Here is a 25,915-nt window from a genome sequence, read left to right as displayed (position 1 = left end):
TTGCAAAATGTATATGTTAAGAATTCCAATTTGTTGTGACCAATGTTAGCTAGGTGGCTAACGCTAACATTAGCTAGCTCTAGGGGTAGGAGTTAGGTTAAGGTTAGGGTAAGGGTTAGCTAAAAGGGTTAAGATTAGGGGAATGGTTAGCTAACATGCTAAGTAGCTAAAAGGTAGTAGCTAAGTAGCTAAAGTTGTCTTTGATGAGATTCAAACATGCAACCTTTGGGTTGCTAGACATTTGTTTTTGTCTCAAGTAACTTATGTAACCATACCAAATTTAACATACTAATTACAGTGTCCGAGATGTATATTTACTATGTTATGTCTGTGAGACCAGTAATCTTTCTAAAAATAATTATGGCAACAATAATGATTTTTTTGTACCTAGGAGATACTGTATAATACTGTATAACCTTATAAACTATGGATGAGTATAGAGAGGGTGGTTACATACTGGTGCTTTCTTGTCAATGGGTTTGATGACAAACTTCTTGTCGTTGAAGGAAATATTCCTGATTTCACTCCATGGGAATCCAATTTTAGGTGTCATCCTGTTGAGGCAAAAATAACATATAAACAGTGATATTTGCACTATTTTGCACGTAGTCATAATCAGAAAACAACCATTGTACCTAAGTTTGTACAGCATATGTTTAACATATTTCAGTCCCATACTTGTGAGTACCCCTGTGGTATATATTTCGACATGAGTCACTCACTTATCATTTTGTTCGTAAATGTTGAGTCCCAGGGCGTCTACTCCTAACCATAGCTCTGATCCTTTCTTGTTCTTGATGCTGAAGTAGTTGACACCGTACATCTCCAGGTCCTGGGCGATCTTCAGGTACTCCATCATTGAATCCTCTCTGTGGAAGTATTACAAATTACATTAAATCAAAAAAAAAAGTCAATGACTGGTGCAATGTTCACAAGTATGTGGTACATTTTCACAACTGTAAGCACAAAAATCAAAACAGATGTTTCAAAAACGAAGTACATTTTCAATTGATTGAGTACAAAAAAACAAAGTCAAAGTAATTTGTTCACTGCACCAAATCACTCTTTCAATTTGCATACATATTCAATCTAGGCATCTGCTTTTCAAAATGTAATATTCACATTACTTTTAATATAATTTGCTTGTCATTTGTTAATACCTTTAACTATCACTTAATCAAACTGCTCAAAACTGATAACTACTGAACCAAAATTATGTAGTGCCTAGTTTACGTACATGTATATAGTTTAATAACTGCTGAACACTGTAAAATAAATGTATCAATTTGACATCAATTTATGTTGGAAGGTAAAACCAAATCATATATATATGTGGCTGTAAATACTACATCATAATTCTCCATCAGCCAGTGTGTTTTAATAGAACAAAGTGGAATGAGTCACTGTATGTGCTACCATTTAGAATTATAGTGTAGTGTACAATGCACTGCTGAACTAAATGGTTGTATATAGCAATATATTCCACTCATCTGAATTTCATTGATGAATCAATTAGAGAGAAAGGCGATACTATATCAGTTGTCAAGTCATGTAGAGAAGGTGATCTTGTATAATGTTGCATGGGGCAGAAATGGCATTCAACACCATTCTACACCAACATACATCTTTAAAATCACTTATTTAAGTTTTTTTACAATCATAATATGCTAGTTCATATATATACAATTTAGCTTTCACATCAATACATGTGTTCATAATTACATTACATGGTTTACAGATTTAATAGTGTCCATGGAAGTTTCTGTAGGCCAGCTTCTTTTTAGTTTACATTTACATCATTTAGCAGATGCTCTTATCCAGAGCAACTTACAGGAGCAATTAGGGTTAAGTTCCTTGCTCAACGGGACATCGACAGATGTCGGCTCAGGGATTCAAACCAGCAACTTTACGGTTACTGGCCCAACGCTCTTGACCGCTAGGCTACCTGCCGCCCTAGTTCTGTTATGATTTGTTTAAAAATAGAGTTTGAGGGGACAAAAATTTGTTTTATAGTCAATGCATCTTGTCTTCCAAATCTTATTGTTCACAATGCATATTATTGTCCACCATCATTCTTTAGTATTGTCATCTATATGAGTATCGAAGACACCTACATCAAAACCAAAACTTCATCAGATCCCATATTTCTTTAGTTCTGTAGCAGTTGCATAAAAAGTGCTCTAAACTCTCTTCATCAAGACAATTAGGCATAAGACCAAATGTACTTTTTCTTTATTTTTCTCCCCAATTTCGTGGTATCCACGAAAGTAGCTACTATCTTGTCTCATCACTACAACTCCCGTAGGGGCTCGGGAGAGACGAAGGTTGAAAGTCATGCGTCCTCCGGTACACAACCCAACCAAGCCGCACTGCTTCTTAACACAGTGCGCATCCAACCCGGAAGCCAGCCGCACCAATGCGCCGGAGGAAACACCGTGCACCTGGCCACCTTGGCGAGCGCACACTGAGCCCAGGGACTCTGATGGCACAGCTGGCGCTGCAGTACAGCGCCCTTAACCACTGCGACACCCGGGAGGCCGACAAAATGTACTAGCAAAACAGCTCCACTTTACTACAGCACGCACTGGTAGACGTCGTACAGAAATCAACCATGCAGTATCTCTGTCAATTGTGTACTGAGTAGATTTTGAATGCACTCTTCACTTTCTGCAGGGATCAGGGTTTCGGTATGCAGCTTCACCACCATACACTTAATCAGATATCACTTTAAAAATAGTTTTGTTCGAGTCACTGTTCCAGAATCCTTAAGAGTCTATTGACGCACCCGTGTCACGGGACTTGTCTGAAGGTAAACGGTACCAGTTTTTAAAAATGTATGGACGTACAGTGCCTTTGGAAAGTATTCAGACCCCTTGACTTTTTCAAAATGTTGTTACATTACAGTCTATTCTACAAAAAAAGTGTTTATCCTCAATCTACACACAATACTCCATAATGATAAAGCGAAAAGAGGTTTTTAGAAATGTTTGCACATTTACGTATATAAAACAAAACAGAAATACCTTATTTATATACAGCGAGAAGAAAAATAATGTGAACCCTTTGGAATGACCTGAATTTCTCCATAAATTGGTCATCAAATTTGATCTGAAGTTAATTTATTTTTAATTGAACCTTTATTTAACTAGGCAAGCCAGTTAAGAACAAATTCTTATTTACAAACCCGGACGATGCTGGGCCAATTGTGTGCCACCCTATGGGACTCCCAATCACGACTGGATGTGATGCAGCCTGGATTCAGCACTGTTGCTACTCTCCCTAGGAGTGGCCGTCCTGCAAAGATGACTGCAAGAGCACAGCGCAGAACGCTCAAAGAGGTTAAGAAGAATCCTAGAGTGTTAGCTAAAGACATACAGAAATCTCTGGAACATGATAACATCACTGTTGACGAGTCTACGATACGTAAAACACTAAACAAGAATGGTGTTCATGGGAGGACACCACGGAAGAAGCCACTGCTGTCCCAAAAAAATATTGTTGCACGTCTGAAGTTTGCAAAAGTGCACCTGGATGTTCCACAGCGCTACTGGCAAAACATTCTGTGGACAGACGAAACTACAGTTCAGTTATTTGGAAGGAACACACAACACTATGTGTGGATGAAAAATGTCACAACACACCAAAATCAAAACCTTATCCCAACTGTAAAGTATGGTGGAGGGAGCGGCATGGTGTGGGGCTGCTTTGCTGCCTCAAGGCCTGGACAACTTGCTATCATCGACGGAAAAATGAATTCAATAAAGACATTAACACTTAGAATTGTTTGTGAGTTGTTAGTTTAAGCAGACTGTGTGTGTCTATTATTGTGACCTTATGACCAATTTACGCAGAAATCCAGGTATTTCCAAAGGATTCACATACTTTTTTTTGCTTCTGTAGGTATTCAGACCCTTTGCTATGAGACTTGAAATTGAGCTCAGGTGCATCCTGTTTTCATTGATCATCCTTGAAATGTTTCTACAACTTGATTAGAGTCCAACTGTGGTAAATTCAATTGATTGGAAATTATTTGGATAGGCACACACCTGAGGTCTCACAGTTGACAGTGCATGTCAGAACAAAAACCAAGCCATGAGGTCAAAGGAATTATCCGTAGAGCTCTGAGACGGGATTGGGTCTAGGAACAGACCTGGGGAAGAACACAGTGGCAGAGGTTTGGAACAACCAAGACTCTTCCTAAAGCTGGCCACCTGGCCAAACTGAGCAATCGGGGGAGAAGGGCCCTAGTCAGGGAGGTGACCAAGAACCTGATGGTCACTCTGACAGAGCTCAAGAGTTCCTCTGTGGAGATGGGAGAACCTTCCAGAAGGACAACCATCTCTGCAGCACTCCACCAATCAGGCCTTGATAGAAGAATGGCCAGACAGAAGCAACTCCTCAGTAAAAGGCACATGACAGCCCGCTTGGAGTTTGCCAAAAGGCACCTGAAGGATTCTCAGACCATGAGAAACAAGATTATCTGGTCTGATGAAACCAAGAATAAACTCTTTGGCCTGAATGCCAAGCGTCGCATCTGGAGGAAACCTGGCACCATCGCTACGGTGAAGCATGGTGGAGTCAGCATCATGCTGTGGGTATGTTTTTTCAGGGGCAGGGACTGGGAGACTGGGACTAGGACTGGGAGGCTTTGGGACAAGTTTCTGAATATAGTTGAGTGGCCCAGCCAGAGCCTGGATTTAAACCAGATCAATCATCTCTGGAGAGATGTGAAAATAGCTGTGCAACAACGCTCCCCATCCAACCTTAGAGCTTGAGAGGATCTGCCGTGAAGAATGTGAGAAACACCTAAATACAGGTGTGACAAGCTTGTATCGTCATACCCAAAAAGACTCAAGGCTGTAATCGTTGACAGAGTAAAGGGTCTGAATAGTTATGTAAATGTGATATTTCCGCTAAAAAAAACGAAGAAAAAAAAATCACTAAAACAGTTTTTCTTTTGTCATTATGGGGTATTGTGTGTAGATTGAGGGGGGAAAAAAATCAATTTTAATCCATTTTACAATCAGGCTGTAACCTAACAAAATGTGGAAAAAGTCAAGGGGTCTGAATACTTTCTGAGGGCATTGTATATAGATCCCTAGTAATTTCATTTCATATTTAATTTCTATATGGATGGGAGGTTTAGAAAGCTCATCAGCCATAGCCAACTACTTAACAATACCCCTAGTAGGATAATGAAACTGTATTTCTCATCATGCTCACAACATGCCATTGGATTAAAATGATAAAAATTCTGGTTTGCAAACAAATACATGTGCATGTCAAGTTATATTAAAATGCTCTCACGGTATTTCACAAAAGATTCACGGAAAACCTAGATTTTGCATGAATGACTCAGGGGTGAAAGATGTGCACAATGAATACACAATCAAATGTTCTGAACATAAAATAGGGGGCATTACAAGTGTTATCAGTTTAGAGTAGTGATTGGACGATTGATACCAGAGCTCCGACACTCCGATGCAGTTTTCAAAGCATTACTGATTGGACACAATGTAACGATGCTTGTATCAAAGTAACAATACCATGTGATGATGACGTTTGAAGCTTCGACCGTCACACTACTGATTTATTACTCGTTTTGAAGCATATACCAATGACGGATAGTTTCAAAGTAACATTACCACATGATCAATGGCGCCTGAAGCTTCGGTTGATCACATGCTTTTTCAAAATGGGTGTTGCAAAATGCGAGATCCCACTGATTTCACCGGGGTGCTTTCTTTGATACAAAGTTGCTTTCAAACACCAACCTCTGCTGGACACCTTATTTACCAATTTACTTCATGTTTTTCAGTTTATAGCACCTAAACGGTAGCTCAGCAGGTAGGGATGGAGATTTGGGATAAGACACCAGCATAGGCACAAGATTGAATCTTGGCTATAGTTTAAAAACATTTTTTTACTGTGAACCCATCTTCCCACTGGTGTTCAAATAATTTGTTTTATTTAGTGTAGCCTATGATCATCTTTTGTCTTCAGCATCCTAAATAATACCACGGATGCACAGTTTTAGAAAACATAGCGAACCTGGAGGCAAAAAGGGTAAGTAGAATGTGGGATGCAAACCCCATATTCTAACTAAATTTAGTTTACCAACACTCACACCTATCCATTGCACCTCAAAGTTCTGATCAATGCAATGGGAAAACAAGTCTAAATAAACATTTTGAAAAACGCTAATTTATTCCTGTTCAGCAGATGTTAATAATGTGTTAAAAGACCAGTGTAATAAAATGTAAAAATGGCACCACAATTTGGTGAAAGCCCCAAAAGGGTTTAGAAAGCCTTGGTTTCCCATCACTAGATTAGAGTTTTTAAAGGTCCAATGCAGACGTTTTTATCTCAATATCAAATGATTTCCGGGTAACAATTAAGTGCCTTACTGTGATTAATTTAAATTAAAATGGTAAAAATAATTTACAAAATCTGGGAGTGGTCTAAGTGGGGAGGGAAAACCTGAAATCTAGCTGTTATTGGCAAAGAGATTTGGAACACTCCTTCTTCTTTCTGTTGGTCTATTAACTAATTTACCACCTGGTGATGACACCAGGCAGGAAAAAAATTCCATCCCACCAAAACAGGCTGAAATTTCAGCCGGTCTTTTCAAACAGCTCTTACACTAAAAGGGCATTATCACAACCTCATAGTGTGGAAATATACTGTACATATAACACAGGAATATTGCGTTATTGACTGCACTGGGCCTTCAGTAGTTTTTAAAATACGCCACTTACATCTAAAAAATGCACCAAAGTAAGCACCGAAGGAACACAAGCAGTTAAGTAATTTGAAGACTAACAGCTAGGTAGGTAGCTGCCATAGTTGTTAATAGGAGTTGATGGTCAAGATGCTTCAAAACATCACAGCACATGCTTTCACATAATCAAGCTCTCAGAGTGCAAATCTATTCACTCTATGAGAGAAGCTTAAGCAATTTTCACCATGATGTGGTATGTCCTACTGTGCAGAGATACTCAACTTTTAATTGAAACCAATAGAGATGTTTCTCAGGCCAGGGACAACAGAGCTAGGAGGGATGAGTAAGTAATGTGTGTGTGTGATTCAGTACCTGAGCATGCCCTTGTGTTCCTCATGCCACACCTGGATTCTCTCCTCCCACTGCTCCTTGTTGAGCTTGTGCTGGTCCAGGACCCTAAAAACACAAAGACAAAATTATATGACACCATAAAAACATGAGAGTACGAAGGTGCAATCAAAAGGTGTTATGTAGACTCCAAAGATGGTGGAGGCCTCACCTCTGAGGCAGCAGTTTTTCACTGGACAGGTATCCTGGCAAGTGAATCTCCTTGTTGTAATCGGCGTACTTGGCCTGCACGGCGTAGGAGGCCAGCAGCACAGCCGTCTCCGGGGGGCAGTAGATGTCATCGTTGAGGATCCCTTCCTTTACCTGCAGGAAGAACAGCCTCTGGGTGGCCTCCTGGATCAGCTCCTCTGACACATCCTCAGGGAAGAACTTGGCCCGGAACTTGAACAGCAGTGGGCTCTCCTTCCTTACATCCTGGGCTGTCACCTAGTGTCAGGGGTCATAAAGATGAGTGGAGGCGCCAGGAGCAGTTTCTCTTTTACTTAAGGTGGCATGGAAGCCTTGTTCACTATATCCTTGTTTAAATGGAGGCGCTCACCTTCTTATTGAGCTTGAGCCAGGTCGAGAAACCTTTTGTATCCTGGTACTGCAGACCAAAGAACCACACCTCCCGCAGTCCGATTGTCTTCACAACCTTAGGGCACACAATTTTTTAAAAATGTAACCCAACTCTTAACAGGGGTTAACTGTGTTAAATTGTTTGTAAAAAAAACAGTGTTACATGACATTCTTGTTTCAGGTCAGGTTTTAACTTAGGTAATGGTGCATGATGGTTGAGTCATTCATTTAAAAGAATCTGAAGATTTAATCCTCTCAAGTCTTTCTATACAGTTATATGAAATTATACTGAGGAAATGAATACAGAAACATCTTAGCTTAGTCCTTAGACATTCAACTTATCTTTAAAATGAATACCGTTTTTATTCAGATAAAAAAAAACAGAATCAAATACCCATTTCAAAGCTAAACCTATTGACAATGCTAAAATAGTAAGCTAACTACTTTAATTTTTAAACACACTGAACTCATTCACAAAATTGGATATAAATGAATAAATTCTGGCCTGAGGGATAATGCAGTTGCCAGCCATTTCCTAAGAGTAATTGCTTGGACCTACGTGGTGAACAGCAGTTTAAGCTCAACATAACTCCTCATGTTTCTACCCTAGACATTGGTCATCTTTTTTGTTATATCAGTAGATCATCTCTCTCTCACACAAATACAAACAAAACAGGAGATTTGAATCCATTGGGCTAACTAGTGAAAGGCACCCATTGTATGTACTATGAAAACTAGATTGAAATAAGAATTGAGTCACACGTTAAACTTTGTGCTACAGCATTTCTGCCCCTTACAGCTCTCTGACTGATAGACAGAGTAAAAATACAGTGGAAACTCTTATCTAATGGCTGTGGAGGGAGTCATCTAGTCCTCTGCCCAGATTGCCCACTACACCAACTGCCACTTACAGGGAGGGGTCTGTGGGCCGTCCTGACACAGATATGCCAGGACAGCAAAGTCCACACTTAATTTAAAAATCTATAATAATAAATATAAAAGAAACAAAAAAATCTATGTGATTATAATCATGAAGTGAAATAGGGATGACACAACAGCCGTAATAACATTGGTGATGGATGCCTTGGGAGTGATTCAAGAGTCTGGCCTTTCTGCTAAAACAATACAGACATTCTCTGAGGCCAGGCTGGCCTGCCATACAGCCATGACATATTTCTGTCTGAGAGAGCCACTGTAAAACTAGTGGGATCAAAACCTCTCCTCTCCTCACACAAACAGGCACGGCAGAAAAGTTTGAGACGGTTAGGGACTGATAACCACTCATGCATTAAATTCCTTGGAGAAAGGAAAGGGAAAGGGGGATACCTAGTCAGTTGTACAACTGAATGCCTTCAAGAAACATCTGCTGTGTTTACATTTGTTGTGTCAACAGCCTGGTAGGGGTGTTTCCCATTAAGAAGACAATGTTTATACACACCACCACTGCCTGCACATCACACCATCACTAAACCTCAGTCAAGGCAGTTTAGAATCACGATGTACAATATATATACTAAAGTATATGGACACCACTTCAAATGATTGGATTTGGCCATTTCAGCCACATCCGTTGCTGGAAGGTTTATACAATTGAGCACAAAGCCATGCAATCTCCATAGACAACCATTGGCAGAAGAATGGCCTTACTGAAGAGCTTGGTGACTTTCAACGTGGCACCGTCATAGGATGCCACCTTTCCAACAGGTCACCAAGCAAAGTGAGAAGAATAAGAGCACCACACTGAAGCTGCCCAGCAATATCCGTTTGGGTGGTGTTGTCATCATGTTTGACATTCTCCTGGAGGGGAAGGAGTCTCTCCAAGAAATGGCCGATATAGACAGCCCCATCAAGAGGATCTTCCTGGATTATGTATTTTGGGAGAGAGTGGTAAGCAGCCTGAAACTCCTGAAATATATAGCAGTAGCCATTGCATGGATTGAGGGAGACAATGCCATCCTGTCTGATGTTCAGAATCTGCTTGCAGATGTAAGAGAAGAAATCCGTAGTGCCCTGCCCACTGTTGCTCCAAGCAGAGGAAACTGCAGTTCTGAAATACATCAAAAAGCGTGAAGACTTCTGCCTGAAGCCCATACACGCCACAGCGTACATGTTGGACCCCAAGTATGCTGGCAAGAGCATCCTGTCTGGTGCAGAAATCAACAAGGCCTATGGTGTCATCACTACGGTGTCTCGCCACCTTGACCTGGATGTCTGGAGAAGTACACTTCCAAGCAATGGCTTTGTGATGAAGATGCAATATGGCAGTCGTGCCAACATATCTCATCTGCCACCTGGTGGAGGCGACTTTGTGGATCTGAGGCTCTTTCTCCTGTTGCCTCCATTCATCCTCCAAATCCCACCAACATCAGCTGCCTCAGAGCGCAACTGGTGCTTGTTTGGGAACACACACACCAAAGCACACAACAGGCTGACCAATACAAGGGCTGAAAAATTGAGGGCCATCCAGGCAAATTTGAGGCTTTTTGAGCCTGACAACGAGCCATCCTTAGCAAGGTTGGAAAGTGACATTGAACATGAGACCTTTTTTAGAGTCTGGTGTTCAAGAGCTGGAGATTGAAGAGGTCCACCTCTTGGGAGAAGACATGAGAGGAAGACAACCAAAGCTTTAGTTTCTAGACTATCATTTAACAGATTTTTTACAACGTTTTTGGGAGATACAATGGATCATTGGGGATCATTCAATATATTGATATGCATTTGCATATATTCCCATATATTCCCGTTACTTCCCATACATTCCCATTAATTCCCACGGAAAGTTCCCACCTCTGAATATTCCCCAAAATGTGCAACCCTAGGCGTGACACTAATTCTCGTGGCTGAATGGAAGCAAGTCCCTGCAGCAATGTTCCAACATCTAGTGGAAAGCCTTCCCAAAAGAGTGGAGGCTGTTACAGCTGCAAAGGGTGTACTGTAATGTAAAATAAGAATTTGTTGTTAACTGAATTGCAAAGTTAAAGGTTAAATAAAAAATACAAATAAATAAAATAGGGGACCATATTAATGCCCATGATTTTGGAATGAGATGTTGGACGAGCAGGTGTCCACATACTTCTGGTCATGTAGTGTATTTCTAATGGTGTAATTTCAATGAGCGAGCACATGTTCACCAGGGGAAATTACTCTGCCCACTTGGAAAGCAAGTGCAAATGAAAAGTTAACAGGACAAAGCGTGCCTTTATTGTCTTGGAAATGGAGGTCCTTTGTGCTGCCAGTGGATTCTATGACTAACACTCTGTCTGCAGCTGAAGAGAGACAAGAGCCTACGCCATAGAGCACAGCTTGACTCAATAAAAGGAACAGTGAGAGATCCTCTTAAAATAGACCCTCCACTCCAGTCCCACAACTGGGCATCCATTCCCCTGCTTGCAATTTACACTGATTGGCAATGAATGAAAGCACAGCAAGAACATGTAATTTGCCTTGTTTCAGTAGAGCAAGCAATTTTCTTACCTGGTCAAAGAGTTGCTTTCCCGTTGTGTTGGCCTGGATGGCAAACTCCAACTCTGCATCCATTGTGGTAACTCGCACACTAATCTGTTGAGGAAACCAAAATAATTGAGTTAGTACGCTATGACTGACAACCAATGAATTCAGTCAAAATAAAAAAAGATATATATATATTTTTTTACATGTGATGGTTTAACTGAATTACAACAAATTTGCTTATAAATGTGATGCCTCCGATTGAGAACTTGAGATTGATGAGAATCAATCGACATTATAGAGACTGTTATAGAGTTCCTTACAGTGATTTATGCAAATACAAAAGTAATTTTTTGATTGATCAATGGGGAATGGGCCTTATAGGCATTAGCATGAACCATCATCTGCCTATGACCCCAGGCATTAGGCTTTTCACAGCAGGTCAGGAGTGGACCTACATGACAATACAGGGCCAGGAGAATAAGCACACTAACTTCACAATAACTATTTTTGATTAAACATTTTGACAGAGTAACTTATAACATCTCTTGAAGATTTACAGTTATAGCAGGGTGGATACACATCGTTTCAGAATAAATGGTGTCCAAAATATCACAGTGGAACAGATTAATGAGCAGGCAGCTAATGCATCATAGTACATCAGTTAGGTTCCAAATACTACTTTGACGGCGGTAACCAAAAGCCATAATGCAACCATAATACATAATACAGATATCCCTCTAGTGGTGTGGGGGCTGTGCTTTGGCAAAGTGGGTGGGGTTATATCCTGCCTGTTTTGCCCTGTCCGGGTGTATCGTCGGATGGGGCCACAGTGGCCCTGTTGGTCATCTATGAACATTTTGGCCATGTTCTGTTATAATCTCCACCCGGCACAGCCAGAAGAGGACTGGCCACCCCACATAGCCTGGTTCCTCTCTAGGTTTCTTCCTAGGTTCTGGCATTTCTAGGGAATTTTTTCTAGCCACCGTGCTTCTACACCTGCATTGCTTGCTGTTTGGGGTTTTAGGCTGGGTTTCTGTACAGCACTTTGAGATATCAGCTGATGTAAGAAGGGCTTTATAAATTGATTTGATTTTATACAACGATTTAGGCTGATATTCAACCACAACTTTTATCAAAGCAGTGTGAAACATTTTTGTCTTTAATTCAAGATACTTTTTTCATGTTCATACTATTCCATTAAATACTCTTTGCATGTTAATTTACACTCCCTTACTCACTAGAGAGGCAATAACTAGACAATAACAATGTTTCAAAGGCAATGGAGAGAGGCGATTGCACTTGGGGACTAAAATTATTAATCAGCCTCAAACCCCCCCAAAATGTTATAATAATAATGTCAGGAAACCTACTGAGGGAGGTATTATCAGCTTATATTAGAAAAAGAGTCACACTGACTCCACAGAAACCAAAGGGAAAATATATCAGTCTTCTCTTAATGATGCATTAAAACTAGTCCACTAACAGAAATTTGATAACAGAACACTGAACAGAATTTATTGGGAGAAGATTTTACACAGAAGATAAAACAATCTCTATATAGCTTCTATACTGGCACTGTGTCAAATGAAAGTTTAGCCACTGAGTATACCTCTCTGAATGAGTAGCTGCAGCAGAAAAACGTTTTTGGTTTTAGCGTACTAAGGGGACATGTTTTCCCCCAGCTCTCTTTCTCTACTAAGCTGCTCCACTACAGGAAGTAACCACATCCTCTGGTAGCTGTGCCTCGCAAGGCGAGGGAGAGCCACCCAACATGCAGCTCACTGAGACTGCATCCTGTAATTCATCACATTTCTGCTTGCCTGCCTGCCTGCCTCTCAGAGATCACTTGTGCTCAGTGATCACACCAGCACAATTTCTCTTTTAGATTTTTTAACACCCACACACACGTACATGCATGCAAAGAGGATAGCTCTCTAGCTCACGGTTCTGCCCTCTTTCGACATTTACTGTAGGCTAATATGTGATTATGATAAAACGTTGCTCTAATACCTGTGCAGTAACACAGTAATAATATGACATTTTTTGCAACAGCAAGCTCTACCATTTTTGTAATTACACAAGTGTTATAAGGAATAGTAGCCTATTTAAAGACTTGGTTTTTACCTCTGGAATGTTGAAACACATGATGAAAGACTATCTACAGATTCATATAAATGAGCAAAGTAACTGCTCATGTACAGAAAAACATTTGCATATACTAGCTTTGGGTTATTCAACACATATACTATTATTGGGTTATCTTAATCATGATACCAAAAACTGGAATTTTAAAAATGAACAAATTGATTGAAGAATGATTCATATAAAAGCAGGTATACAAAACCTGATGAGTTAGCCATCAAAGATACCTCAGTCCAGACAATTACAGTGCATTTGGAAAGTATGCAGAAATTTTGACTTTTTCAAAATGTTGTTACGTTACAGCCTTACTCAAAAATGTATTAAAAAATGTACAATACCGCATAATACATACATAATACATACAATACCGCATAATGATACAATACCCCAAAGCAAAGCAAAATACCACAGTAATTATTTTTTTCAAATATACTGTATATAAAAAATGGAAATCATCAAAACTATGAAATAACACATATGGAATCATGTAGTAACCAAAAAAGTGGTAGACAAATCAAAATATATTTTATATTTGAGGATTTTCAAAGTTGCCACCCTTTGCCTTGATGACAGCTTTGCACACACTTGGCATATTCTCAACCAACTTTTTTTAAAACCTTAATTTATCTAGACAAGTCAGTTAAATTAAGAACAAATTCTTATTTACAATGACGGCCTACCCCGGCCAAACCCAGACGACGCAGGGCCAATTTTGCACCGCCCTACAGGACTCTCAATCACGGCCGGATGTGATACAGCCTGGAATCCAACAAGGGACTATAGTGACGCCTCTTGCACCTCTTGCCTTAGACCGCTGCGCCACTCAGGAATACTGAGGTTCATGAGGTAGTCACCTGGAATGCATTTCAATTAACAGGTGTGGTTTGTTAAAAGTTCATTTGTGGAATTTCTTTCCTTCTTAATGCTTTAGAGCCAATCACTTGTGTTCTGACAAGGTAGGTGTGGTATACAGAAGATAGCCCTATTTGGTAAAAGAACAAGTCAATATTAAGGCAAAAACAGCTCAAATAAGCAAAGAGAAATGACAGTCCATCATTACTTTAAGACATGAATGTCAGTCAATACGGAACATTTCAGGAACTTTGAAAGTTTCTTCAAGTGCAGTCGCAAAAACCATCAAGCGCTATGATGAAACTGCCGCTCATGAGGACAGCCACAAGAAAGGAAGACCCAGAGTTACCTCTGCTGCAGAGGACAAGTTCATTAGAGTTAACTGCACCTCAGATTGCGAGTAGTGTGGTGTGGTTCCCACGTGAAGCATGGAGGAGGTGTGATGGTGTGGGGTGCCTTGCTGGTGACACTGTCTGTGATTTATTTAGAATTCAAGGCACACTTAACCAGCATGGCGACCACAGCATTCTGCAGTGATACACCATCCCACCTGGTTTGTGCATAGTGGGACTATCATTTGTTTTTCAACAGGACAATGACCCAAAACACAACTCCAGTCTGTGTAAGGGCTATTTGACCAATAAGGAGAGTGATGGAGTGCTGCATCAGATGACCTGGCCTTCACAATCACCCAACCTAAACTTAATTGAGATGGTTTGGGATGAGTTGGACCGCAGAGTGAAGGAAAAGCAGCCAACAAGTGCTCAGCATATGTGGGAACTCCTTCAAGACTGTTGGAAAAAAATTCCTCATGAAGCTGGTTGAGAGAATGCCAAGAGTGTGCAAAGCTGTCATCGAGGCAAAGGGTGGCTTGAAGAATGGCTTGAAGAATCTCAAAAAAATATATATTTTGATTTGTTAAACACTTGTGTTGGTTAATAAATGATTCCATTTGTGTTATTTCATAGTTTTGATGTCTTCAATATTTTCTATTGTAGAAAATAGAATGAATAAAGAAAAACCCTTGAATGAGTAGGTGTGTCCAAACTTTTGACTGGTACTGTAAGTATTTAGACCCTTTACTCAGTACTTTGTAGCACATTTGACAGCGATTACAGCCTCGAGTCTTCTTGGGTATGACACTACAAACTTGGCACACATGTATTTTTGGAGTTCCTCCCATTATTCTCTGCAGATCCTCTCAAGCTCTGTCAGGTTGGATGGGGAGTGTCGCAGCACAGCTATTTTCAGGTCTCTCCAGAGATTTTCGATCGGGTTCAAGTCCAGGCTTTGGATGGGCCACTCAAGTACATTCAGAGACTTGTCCCAAGCCACTCCTGTCTTGCCACTCCTGTTGTCTTGGATGTGTGCTTAGGGTCATTGTCCTGTTGGAAGGTGAACCTTTGCCACAGTCGGAGGTCCTGAGCGCTCTGGAACAAGTTTTTATCAAGGATCTCTCTGTACTTTGCCCCGTTGATCTTCCCTCGATTCTGACTAGTCTCCCAGTCACTGCCACTGAAAAACATCCCCACAGCATGATGCTGCCACCACCATGCTTCACCGTAAGGATGGTGCCAGGTTCTCTCTAGATGTGACGCTTGGCATTCAGGCCAAAAAGTTCATTCTTGGTTTCATCAGACCAGAGAATATTGTTTCTCATGGTCTGAGAATCCTTTAGGTGCCTTTTGGCAAACTCCAAGCGGGCTGTCATGTGCTTTTTAATGAGGAGTGGCTTCGGTCTGGCCACTCTACCATGAAGGCCTGATTGGTGGAGTGCTGCAGAGATGGTTGTCATTCTGGAAGGTTCTCCCATCTCCTCAGAGGAACTCTGGAGCTCTGTCAGAGTGACCATCAGGTTCTTGGTCACCTCCCTGACCAAGGCTCTTCTCCCCCGATTGCTCAGTTTGGTCGGGCGGCCAGCTCTAGGAAGAGTCTTGGTTGTTCCAAGCTTCTTTAATTTAAGAATGATTGAGGCCAGTGTTCTTGGGGACCTTCAATGCTGTAGACATTTATTGATACCCCTTCCCCAAGATCTGTGCCTCGACACAATCCTGTCTCGGAGCCCTACAGACAATTCCTTCGACCTCATGGCTTGGTTTTTGGTCTGACATGCACTGTCAACTGTGGGACCTTCTATAGACAGGTTGGTGCCTTTCCAAGTCATGACCAATCAATTGAATTTACCACAGGTGGACTCCAATCAAGTTGTAGAAACATCTCAATGATGATCAATGGAAACAGGATGCACCGGAGCTCAATTTCGAGTCTCATAGCATAAGCCGTTTTTTTATTTGTAATACATTATCAAAAATGTCTAAAAACCTGTTTTTGCTTTGACATTATGGGGTACTGTGTGTAAATGTACGAGGATTTTTTGGAATCCACTTTAGAATAAGGCTGTAACGTAACAAAAGGTGGAAAAAGTAAAGGGGTCTGAATACTTTCCGAATGCACTGTACATCATGGCACAACACTCACAGCAATACTTATAGCCAGTATGCCCATAAAAGGAATGCAAAAAAGGTGTGTAAGCTGCCTGTCTTATGTCTCTTTTATGGTATACAAGCTTTCTCCTGCTGTGTACCCTAAACGTATTTCCTATGCTGTGAGAGTGATTAATACAGCTATATTGACAAGGCTCCATGTTCTCTTTCCTCTCAAAAATGTAAATGCACAATCAGCCAGCCTGTATTTCAGTGTGTGTGTGTGTGGGGGGGACAGTACGCCTGAGCTGAGCCACAACAACATGCCTTATTTTCCAGTTGTGTGGCTGATTAGGGCTGCGTTCTTTCCCCTCTGTGTCAGCAGGCCCCGATTTGCTGGTCAGGCCACTTGTCACCCTGCCACTTCCTGTCATCACCGGCGGGCCGGTGGGATAGAGCAGGGAGCTGGAGAGGGTAAAGCTTTGGCTGGAATGAGGCCTGGCGGCGTCACACAGACAAGAGGGCTGTATAGTAGAGCTGTGACTGGGCCAAGGTCTGTAGGAGCAGGAATTAACTAGGACCCAGACACATTCAGCCATCTACAAGTGAATAGTACAAACCCTTGACATGGTTGGTTTTCAAACAAATACAACTCTACTTCAACAGTGCATATTTGAATTCCTTGTTTTCTTAAAATGTATGATTTAACAATATCTGGGACACATTTCTCATAAAGGTTTTACCTAACTTTGTAGGGGGAGAGATGAATAAAACAACTGTATTTCTGACAAAGTCAGAGCCCAGTTTTCTATGGAGTGGTTAGCTGATGATGTTTCATAATTTCCTCTATCCATGTCTTGGCAACATGAACATAACATTTGCCAGTGAAATTAATTTTTAAGTGCATTTGCAGAGCACTGGGAAATATTTCACCATGATAAAGATACAAGGCTATTCCATGAGTGATAATTTATATTTGTAAACAAGTTAGGGCCTAAAACGATCTATTATCATAGCCATTTATTTTACGGTATAAACTATGAACTGAGTCACACCACAAATGTGAGTTGAATCTAACTTCAGTGATTCTTTGAACTGTGTTCATTGCCCAACAAGATCCAGTAAAACATTGATGAAAGTAGATTGCATTTAAGGCCTACATTGTGTCTCTGTCACTATGTTAAAAATGGATTTGTATTAATGATATGATGAATCACCTAAATCATACACTATACTGTCTATTTTCCCAGCCAACTAGACAGACTGCTTAACATGACATAGCCTACTGATTAGACATAATTTCATTGTGTAGTTCAGGCCAACAGGTTCTTGGCTGCCAGTCATTGTTAAGAAGTGACTTTTCTGGGTAAAAATAGTTCATCTCTCACATGAAAAAGGAACTAAGTATGTGCAGTTCTGCCCGGTAAGGGTGTGTCTCGCATGGCCAGAGTTCAGAAAACTTCTCACACACTATTATTAGAACAGCAGCAAAACATCACTCATCGTAACAGGACCAAGGATACATGTTAATGTTTCCTTTTTGCCCTTCGGAACATTCAATGCCTTTTCTGTCTTGTAAAGGGAGTTTGATCATACTGAGCAGAAAACAAAGCTATAACAAACCTTAGCTATAGACTGTATTTCAGTAAAGTATGCACACTTTATGACAGCAAATTATTATAAACTGGGACTCCAATCACCAGAAGAAAAAACTATATATATTTCCAACATTTCGGAATGCCTCCTCCTTTAACTGTCTCCTCGAGACATCTGTCTTTTTCAATTCGGCAAAGCCAAAAAGCCAAATATTTAATTGATATGATGATTGAAATACAAACAAATTAACTTCAAAGAAGATTTTAAAAATCCTAAATATGTGGAAATCAGGAACTGATGGATAATCCCTATACAATACTATGTGGTTAGACTCTTGGTAACATATACTTTTATCTGTTTGGGGGTGCATTTTAACCATTCACAAAGTAGCAGCTAAAAGCTCACTCTAATTCCACAAAATTCTGAGATTTAGGTTAGCCTCAAACTATTACCTCTCTTCTCCATAGAGCAAACATGTTCTAAACTACCACTAAAGTCAATTTTACAGAATCAATACATTTTCCATTATGTAGATATTTTTCAGGTTGAATGTGTGAGTCTATTAGATTCAAGTTAGTTAAACTCACTGTACTATGACTTATCCTTTTTTCAAAACAGGTTCATGAATCACAGACATCTCCTGTGTATTCAAACAACTTAAAAGCAACTACTCCAGCACATATTGATAAGGTCATTATCAGAATCATTATTGTTCACTTACTAAGAAATACTGGAGTGCTTTATGCTAACCGAGGGTGAGATCCTATGTAAAACATGAGGTTTGTTAGAAACAAAACTACATCTAAATCAACAAAAAAACACAAAAACAAACAACAAAAGACAACTCACTGGTTGGATTTCTGCAGCCGGGGAGAGACGTTTCAGACCTGCCACACAGTTACTCTCCATTTACGGGCTAAAGCCCCCAAAGGTTTGCATAATTTCTGCCTTTCACACTCTACCGCCTGTGGCTTAGTTTATTACAAATTGTTAATCTCAACTCTGCTATGTGCATTTACAGAGCTGCTTAATCCCTTTCTTACATAGCACTGGCCTTTCCACTTCATTTGTTTCTGTTGTTTGTTGTTTATGAAGAACTAACACTTTTCAGCTAACACAATTATACTCAAGTCAATATAGTAGTTCACTTCATGGACAGTAAGAAGTAGAAATGGCTGTTGATTAGAATATCATATTTCTGAAGAAAAGCAACCTCATAGAATACCAACACATTTCTTAGTGGTGTGTAGAGTTATAGAGTCTAAAGGTACATCAAAAGGAAAGTTAACCAGAGTGCAAGTAACTTTTTATTGATGAAAGGGTATTGTGAATGTAATAATATGTTTTATTTGATGTAAAATAGCATATTATAACATATGTACTATAACATTATCTGGGTAATCTGTTAACGAGACAGGAATCAATTTGGTTTCTGACATGGGGTGACCTGTAGAAGTGCTTAAAAACATCAAGGGTCATTCCACATCAAAAAGCACAAGAAAGAGGCTTGACACCAACCATTTCAGATTGTGCTGAAATCGTTTCTGTAGTTAGAGACAAATAAGATTAGCATTTTATTAAAATATAATTTAATCTCTGAGAAATTAAGATAATTGATTTGAACCTAGGGATGCACGGTATATCAGTGAACATATCGGAATCGGCCGGTATTAGCTAAAAATGCCAACATCGGTATCGGCTGATGTCTAGTTTAACACCCCGATGTGCAAAACAGATGTCATGACGTGCTTACCTATATAACTTAGGTACATGACGTAATGACGACACGTAAAATGTTGCGCTATACGTGCAACACAGCATTCCTAAACTAGCCCACAATGTCTGCTCTGTGGATCGAGCAGTCATTTGAAAGAGTAACAAAATTTCAGCAAGACAACTCAAAGGCGAAACCCATTAAAGCCAAGATATTGCCCTTGACAATCAACCTTTCTCTGTCGTGGGCGATTTTGGCTTTTGCCGACTGGTCGAGCACCGGTACACACTACCAAGTGCGCTTTTTTCAGATGTTGCCCTACCGGAGATACACAGTAATGGCATCACTGCTATTAGCTTCACGACATACACACTACGGAATGCCGTTTGGGTCTTTGTGTGTCAAAGAAGATACTGTAGCACTGTCAAAGCTGTACAAAAAAAGTCTGTAAACAAGCAAATACAGGCCACGATGTGTTTACAATACCCTGTTGGTAATAAAGAATAGTTTGTTCAACCGCAACTAGCTTGGTACCTAGCTAACACCAATACAACCAGCCTGAAAACAATGACCAGTAGAACCTGCAGTCATTTTTATTATTTTTAGCAACTATTTAGGAATCCTTGAGTAAGTATTAGCTAGGTTCCCACTTTTTGTTAGCCTATTGAAATTGAACTTCAGTTCATGAAAATAAATAGCTGGTCAGCAACTTAAGTCTGTTTCCCAAAGCTAACGTTATAAGCAGCCAGTTAGCTTCATCTGGCTAGTGAGGCTCGACTGCACCAGGTTATGTGTTGTGAAGCTAGCCACAATTAGGATTAGGCACAACAGTGGAATTTGCGGTTTGCCTTCCAAGTAAAAGTGTCATTGACAGTAATGCAAATTAATACAAATAGTAGAATTATGCCATACTTTTATTTTGAAGTCCACTATTGTGTCTAATCCTTATTGTGGCTAGCTTCACATATGGGTCCCGACCACCATTAATCAAATAAGAACTGTCTTATAAACTAGGGTTATTTTAGATGATGTCACCTAGCTAAATAGTTAGCTAGATAACTATAGCCACTGAAACAGATGTTGCATTATTTGACACGTCAAATTGTGTTATTTGACGTGTATCTTTTTTGACATGCAATGACCCAAATGGCATTCCATAGAAATCCTGGTTGAGAATGAAACAACTGAACAAATGAACAACGAAACAGCACAGCAAGTAAGTGAAAGAAATAGGTTTTGATTATGTTTTACTGGTAATGGGGACATACGTAAATGCCAACAAAATAACTTTTTGGTCAGTGTGGTGGGTGTGTGTAAACTTTATTTGACTAGGCAAGTCAGTTAAGACCAAATTCTTACTTACAATGACGGCCCGGACAACGCTGGGCCAATTATGCGCCGCACTATGGGACTCCCAATCACGGCCGGATGTTATACAACCTGGATTCAAACCAGGGACTGTAGTGACGTGTCTTGCACTGAGATGCAGTGCCTTAGGCCGCTGTGTCCATGTGTGTGTGTTAACTATTTAACTGTACTAGAATGCTTAAAAGGCTGCTAAAATTGTAAATATCGGTTATCGGCATCATTTTTTTTGTCAAGGAAAATATTGGATATCGGCCAAAATTTAAATATCAGTGCACCTCTATTTGCACTCAAATTGTCCTTTTAATTTATAGGATTCTTAAGTAATCTTAAGTAAATATAGTACCTAACATCTGATTCTCAACTATGAATAAGACTTGAAGAAGCCAATAAAATTACCAAAAACCAACCCCGGACACACCACACCACATGCCAAACCCTCCACAACAACCAGTATACAGTATCAGTTCGCTATGTCTAACAAATAGTATACAGCTGCGGCTTGAAGGATTGGTCTTCATCTTATGTAATGTATTCCCTGTGAATCTGGTGATGGTTTCATGGAGGAACTAAAATGTTTTCATGGAGAACTGGCTTGACTTGTGAGGATGACTACACAATTTATTTGTATCATTAGCAAAAGCTATTTGTTTTCTACCCAAAATCGCAAAGAAAATGTTGTGTTCCATTTAATAAACACAAAAGACCAGCAACAAGTTTGATCCAAATCGCATGTTGGGTACTATAATTCTTAAATATTATGGGAATCCTATAAATTAACCCAATGAATCCCACTGTTGTGCGGGTGTGATTTAAGACGTTTAACCACTTTTAAACATTGTGTGTTTGAGCTACAGACTTATTGGTTGTACAATTGGATTCGTCTTTTTCTTCTGTATCCATTGGGGGATGAGATAGAGAGGTGTTTGTGAGACAAGGGCTGATCCCGAAGGGGCCCGGGGCGGGGTCTTTTTTTTACAAAAATGTCTGTTGAGTCTGAGCTAAAAACTATTACGCTATCTATGAAAAGCTGAGACTCTCACGAACACGCACGTGTAACAACTTTGCTCTATGACGCTCACAAGCTACACAATAATTATTACAAGGTAAGGGGTTCTTCTACATAGAACACCATAGGAAATCTCAGGACAGTGTCATATTACTGTAATAAACTCACATAGTTGCTGTCAAACTCCACACAGTTGTCACTGACTAGTTGGATATTCATTTCCCACTGAGCAAACAAGTTCTGTACTTACAGCATTCATATTAATGTATTTTTATCAGGTTCTTGCTTTGGCAGACCATGACCCAACTGGTCTGCCAACTTCTAATGTCAAATTGCTTTGCGTTCTACTAGTAACCCAATCTTATCTCAATCTCTTAATTCAAAGACTCAATCATGGACACTCTTACTGAAAGTTGTGGCTGCTTTGCGTGATGTATTGTTGTCTCTACCTTCTTGCACTTTGTGCTGTTGTCTGTGCCTAACAATGTTTGTTCCCTGTTTTGTGCTGCTACCATGTTGTGCTGCTGCCATGTTGTGTTGTCATCTTAGGTCTCTCTTTATGTAGTGTTGTGTTGTCCCATATTTTAATTATATTTATTTGTATCTTTAATCCCAGCCCCCTCCCCAGCAGGAGGCCTTTCGCCTTTTGGTAGGCTGTCATTCTAAATAAAGAATTTGTTCTTAACTGACTTGTCTAGTTAAATAATGGTTAAATAAAATATAAAAATATAAAAAACCTGGCTGTCCTAGAAAGAAAATGGTAAAACACTTAATTGTGAGGCTAAATATAAGGGCTGCAGATAAATGAAAAGCCTGGGTTTTGCTGGGGTATCGGGACTGATATGGTTAAAAGGGCCAATTCGGGGACCATAAACTACCTTAAAGTTATGGTAAATAATGCAATAAATAATGTTGCAGGAATGCCAATCTTATCTGTTTCTAACTACAGAAGCAATTTCAGAACAATCTGAGATGGTGGGCGTCATGGTTTGCTGAAATTACATGGAACAACTCTCAAGTGCTGAGGATGATGGCTGAGGAACCATGCAGTTGCAGTTGTGCAGGGCGGAGAAGGGGGAGTCTGTGCTGTGAAACACCAAATAAGGCTTTCAGTGGCAGTCAAGAGACTGCAGGCCAGGAAATAGCTAAAAAGGAACTGACGTAATTTCAGAAACCTTGAGTCACTAGATTACAGTTCCTTGGGAAACTGTAACAATGCCAAAAGAAGCAAAGCCTACACTAATGGTAGAGGGACACATGAATGACTGGTGTGAAAAGACATGTTAATACAAATGCAAAGATAAACCATTTATAAAACTATAATCTTCTCATGAGTTAAAAGTCTTAAAAGGTAAATGTCACAACACTGCACTTACTGTCATTACCTGAGGCGCATTTGATCGCAGTGATTTTTTTACAAATCCTGATGTCTTACTTTTCTGTCTTGTGAATCATGTAGTAGGCCTATGCTATGATGCTACACAGAATGGCATATTCAATGTTCCTAATTTGATGTAAATAATTGGTTAAAGATAATGTATAAATTATATAAATTACAGATGCAGTGCAATGTAACATCAATAGAACTGATTCAGTGGATTCTACATTGAACTACATTTCCCTGGGCTGGGCTATGTAGGAAAAACCTAATACACAGGCCTGGTAAACGTATGGTTTGCCATAGATCAAACTTTAAGTACTTTTAGATTCTGTATAGACTACATTTTGATAGAGCAGATTGCATGTGACCTGACCTGCATCATTCAATAGCAATCCTATAGGACAGACTACCATAGGAGTTCACTGTTGAAGAGTGCATCTGTCAGGCTAGATGTTGTACTACTGGGTACCACAAAGAAAAACATCGTCAACGAATGGGAACCTCCGGTAAACCCACAGCAAACAAAACCCCAAACTAATTGGCCGCGTTGATATGAATAATAACCGTACAAAATGTCTAACATAATTGTTTACGAACAGGGATAGAGTTGATATGAATACAACAAAGCGCCATTCAACTTCTTTTAAAGTTCATTCGGAAGCCAATCACGTTCCAGGAAGGGGGGGAAGTCGATAGCGCATAGTTTGACACAAAATAACGGTTAATAGAATTGACACAAACATAGGTCAACAAAATATAACTTTGGGCAACATTATAAGCTATCAATTCATTGAAATCGTTAATAAAAAAAGTTTTGGAGAATCTGCAGGAAAAATATAGGTAACAGCGATATAGACAATAAACGTTTCATTCATTTGATGCGCGCGAAACCTTTTCGGACCTATAGCCCTAGGCTACTTTAGGATACAAAGTCAGACAAATTCAGTATCCTCATTTAGTTTATTGCGTCGAATAGATGCTTATGAAAACATATAGTGTAGTCAATCCAAACATTTGACCTTGTATCATGGGCTAAATTATCTTTCTCGACTTAACAAGACCGGAATACATTTTGACCAGAGTGGCGTTTTAAATAACGTCTATGTATATGTGAACGTTGGAAATAAACTGTTCACAAACACAAAAAAAAAATACTCACAGTCTTTGGCATTTTTGCAGTTCTCGGTCTTAAATCACTGATGTCAGGAATTGGATGATGGCAACAATGGAGTCAACTAAAACGTGTGTCCATTAGATAAGGTGCTGAAATATCTGAAATAGCCTCAGTCACGTTCAGTTTATCTTTGATTTCAAACTTTTCCCACAACCTAAAGAAGGCTACTCGTATTTGACTATTTCTTTGTTTCGCCTCAAAGTCGTGGTCCAGAGCTCGATTTCCTGCTAATAGCACTGTGACTGAAAAACCACACCCAACGCAATGAAGACATACTAAAAGTAGTTTTCAGCAGACTCCGCCTGTATTCTCATGACCCGTTATGCCTTTGTAAAACTCCAGTTAAACGTAAACAGTTTAACTATACTGAACAAAAATATAAGCGCAACTTGCAACAATTTCAACGATTTTACTGAGTTACAGTTCAAATAAGGAAATCGGTCAATTGAAATAAATAAAGTATGGATTACGGATTAAATAAAGGTTCAATAAAATAACAAATATATAATAATATATGGATTTCACATAACTGGCAGTGGTGTAAAGTATTTACGTACTTATTTTTTACAACTTTTACTTTGCTACATTCCTAAATAAAATAATGTACTTTTTACTCCATACATTTCCCCTGACACATAAAAGTACTTGTTACATTTTGAATGCTTAGCATTGCAGGAAAATGGTCTAATTCACACACTTCTCAAGAGAACATCCCTGGTCATCTACTGCCTCTGATCTGGCGGACTCACTAAACACACATGCTTTGTAAATTATGTCTGAGTGTTAGCGTGTGCCCCTGGCTATCCGTCAATGCAAAAAGAAAATGGTGCCATCTGGTTTGCTTAATATCAAATCAAATCAACGTTTATTTGTCACGTGCGCCGAATACAACAGGTGTAGTAGACCTTACAATGAAATGCTTACTTACAGGCTCTAACCAATGGTGCAAAAAAAAGGTATGTGTGTGTGTGTGAGTGTGTAGGTTGGTAGGTAAAGAAATAAAACAACAGTAAAAGGACATTTGAAGAAAGAGTAGCAAGGCTATATACAGACACCTGTTAGTCAGGTTTATTGAGGTAGTATGTACATGTAGGTATCATTAAAGTGACTATGAATATATGA

General features: G+C 39.7%; 1 protein-coding gene across 2 annotated transcripts in view; it reads right to left on the bottom strand.

The window, feature by feature from the left end:
• The window catches only part of LOC118390262 (moesin-like), a 33,747-nt gene extending 8,686 nt beyond the window's left edge, over positions 1 to 25,061 (bottom strand). The window contains exons 1-7 of one of the 2 annotated variants that reach the window (XM_035780646.2): positions 24,779 to 25,061; positions 11,162 to 11,245; positions 7,668 to 7,763; positions 7,281 to 7,555; positions 7,094 to 7,177; positions 723 to 869; positions 458 to 554 (exon numbers count right to left, since the gene is read on the bottom strand). In XM_035780646.2, coding sequence (XP_035636539.1) covers positions 458 to 554; positions 723 to 869; positions 7,094 to 7,177; positions 7,281 to 7,555; positions 7,668 to 7,763; positions 11,162 to 11,245; positions 24,779 to 24,790 — 795 coding nt within the window. In that variant the 5' untranslated portion in view covers positions 24,791 to 25,061. Of the gene's footprint in view, positions 1 to 457; positions 555 to 722; positions 870 to 7,093; positions 7,178 to 7,280; positions 7,556 to 7,667; positions 7,764 to 11,161; positions 11,246 to 24,778 lie in introns of those variants that run through there. The other variant, XM_035780647.2, reaches the window with a different exon arrangement.
• Positions 25,062 to 25,915: the final 854 nt, after the last annotated feature.

Source organism: Oncorhynchus keta, chromosome 11, assembly GCF_023373465.1.
Source record: "Oncorhynchus keta strain PuntledgeMale-10-30-2019 chromosome 11, Oket_V2, whole genome shotgun sequence".
NCBI lineage: Eukaryota > Metazoa > Chordata > Actinopteri > Salmoniformes > Salmonidae > Oncorhynchus > Oncorhynchus keta.
This window is presented reverse-complemented; position numbering and strand designations above follow the sequence as displayed.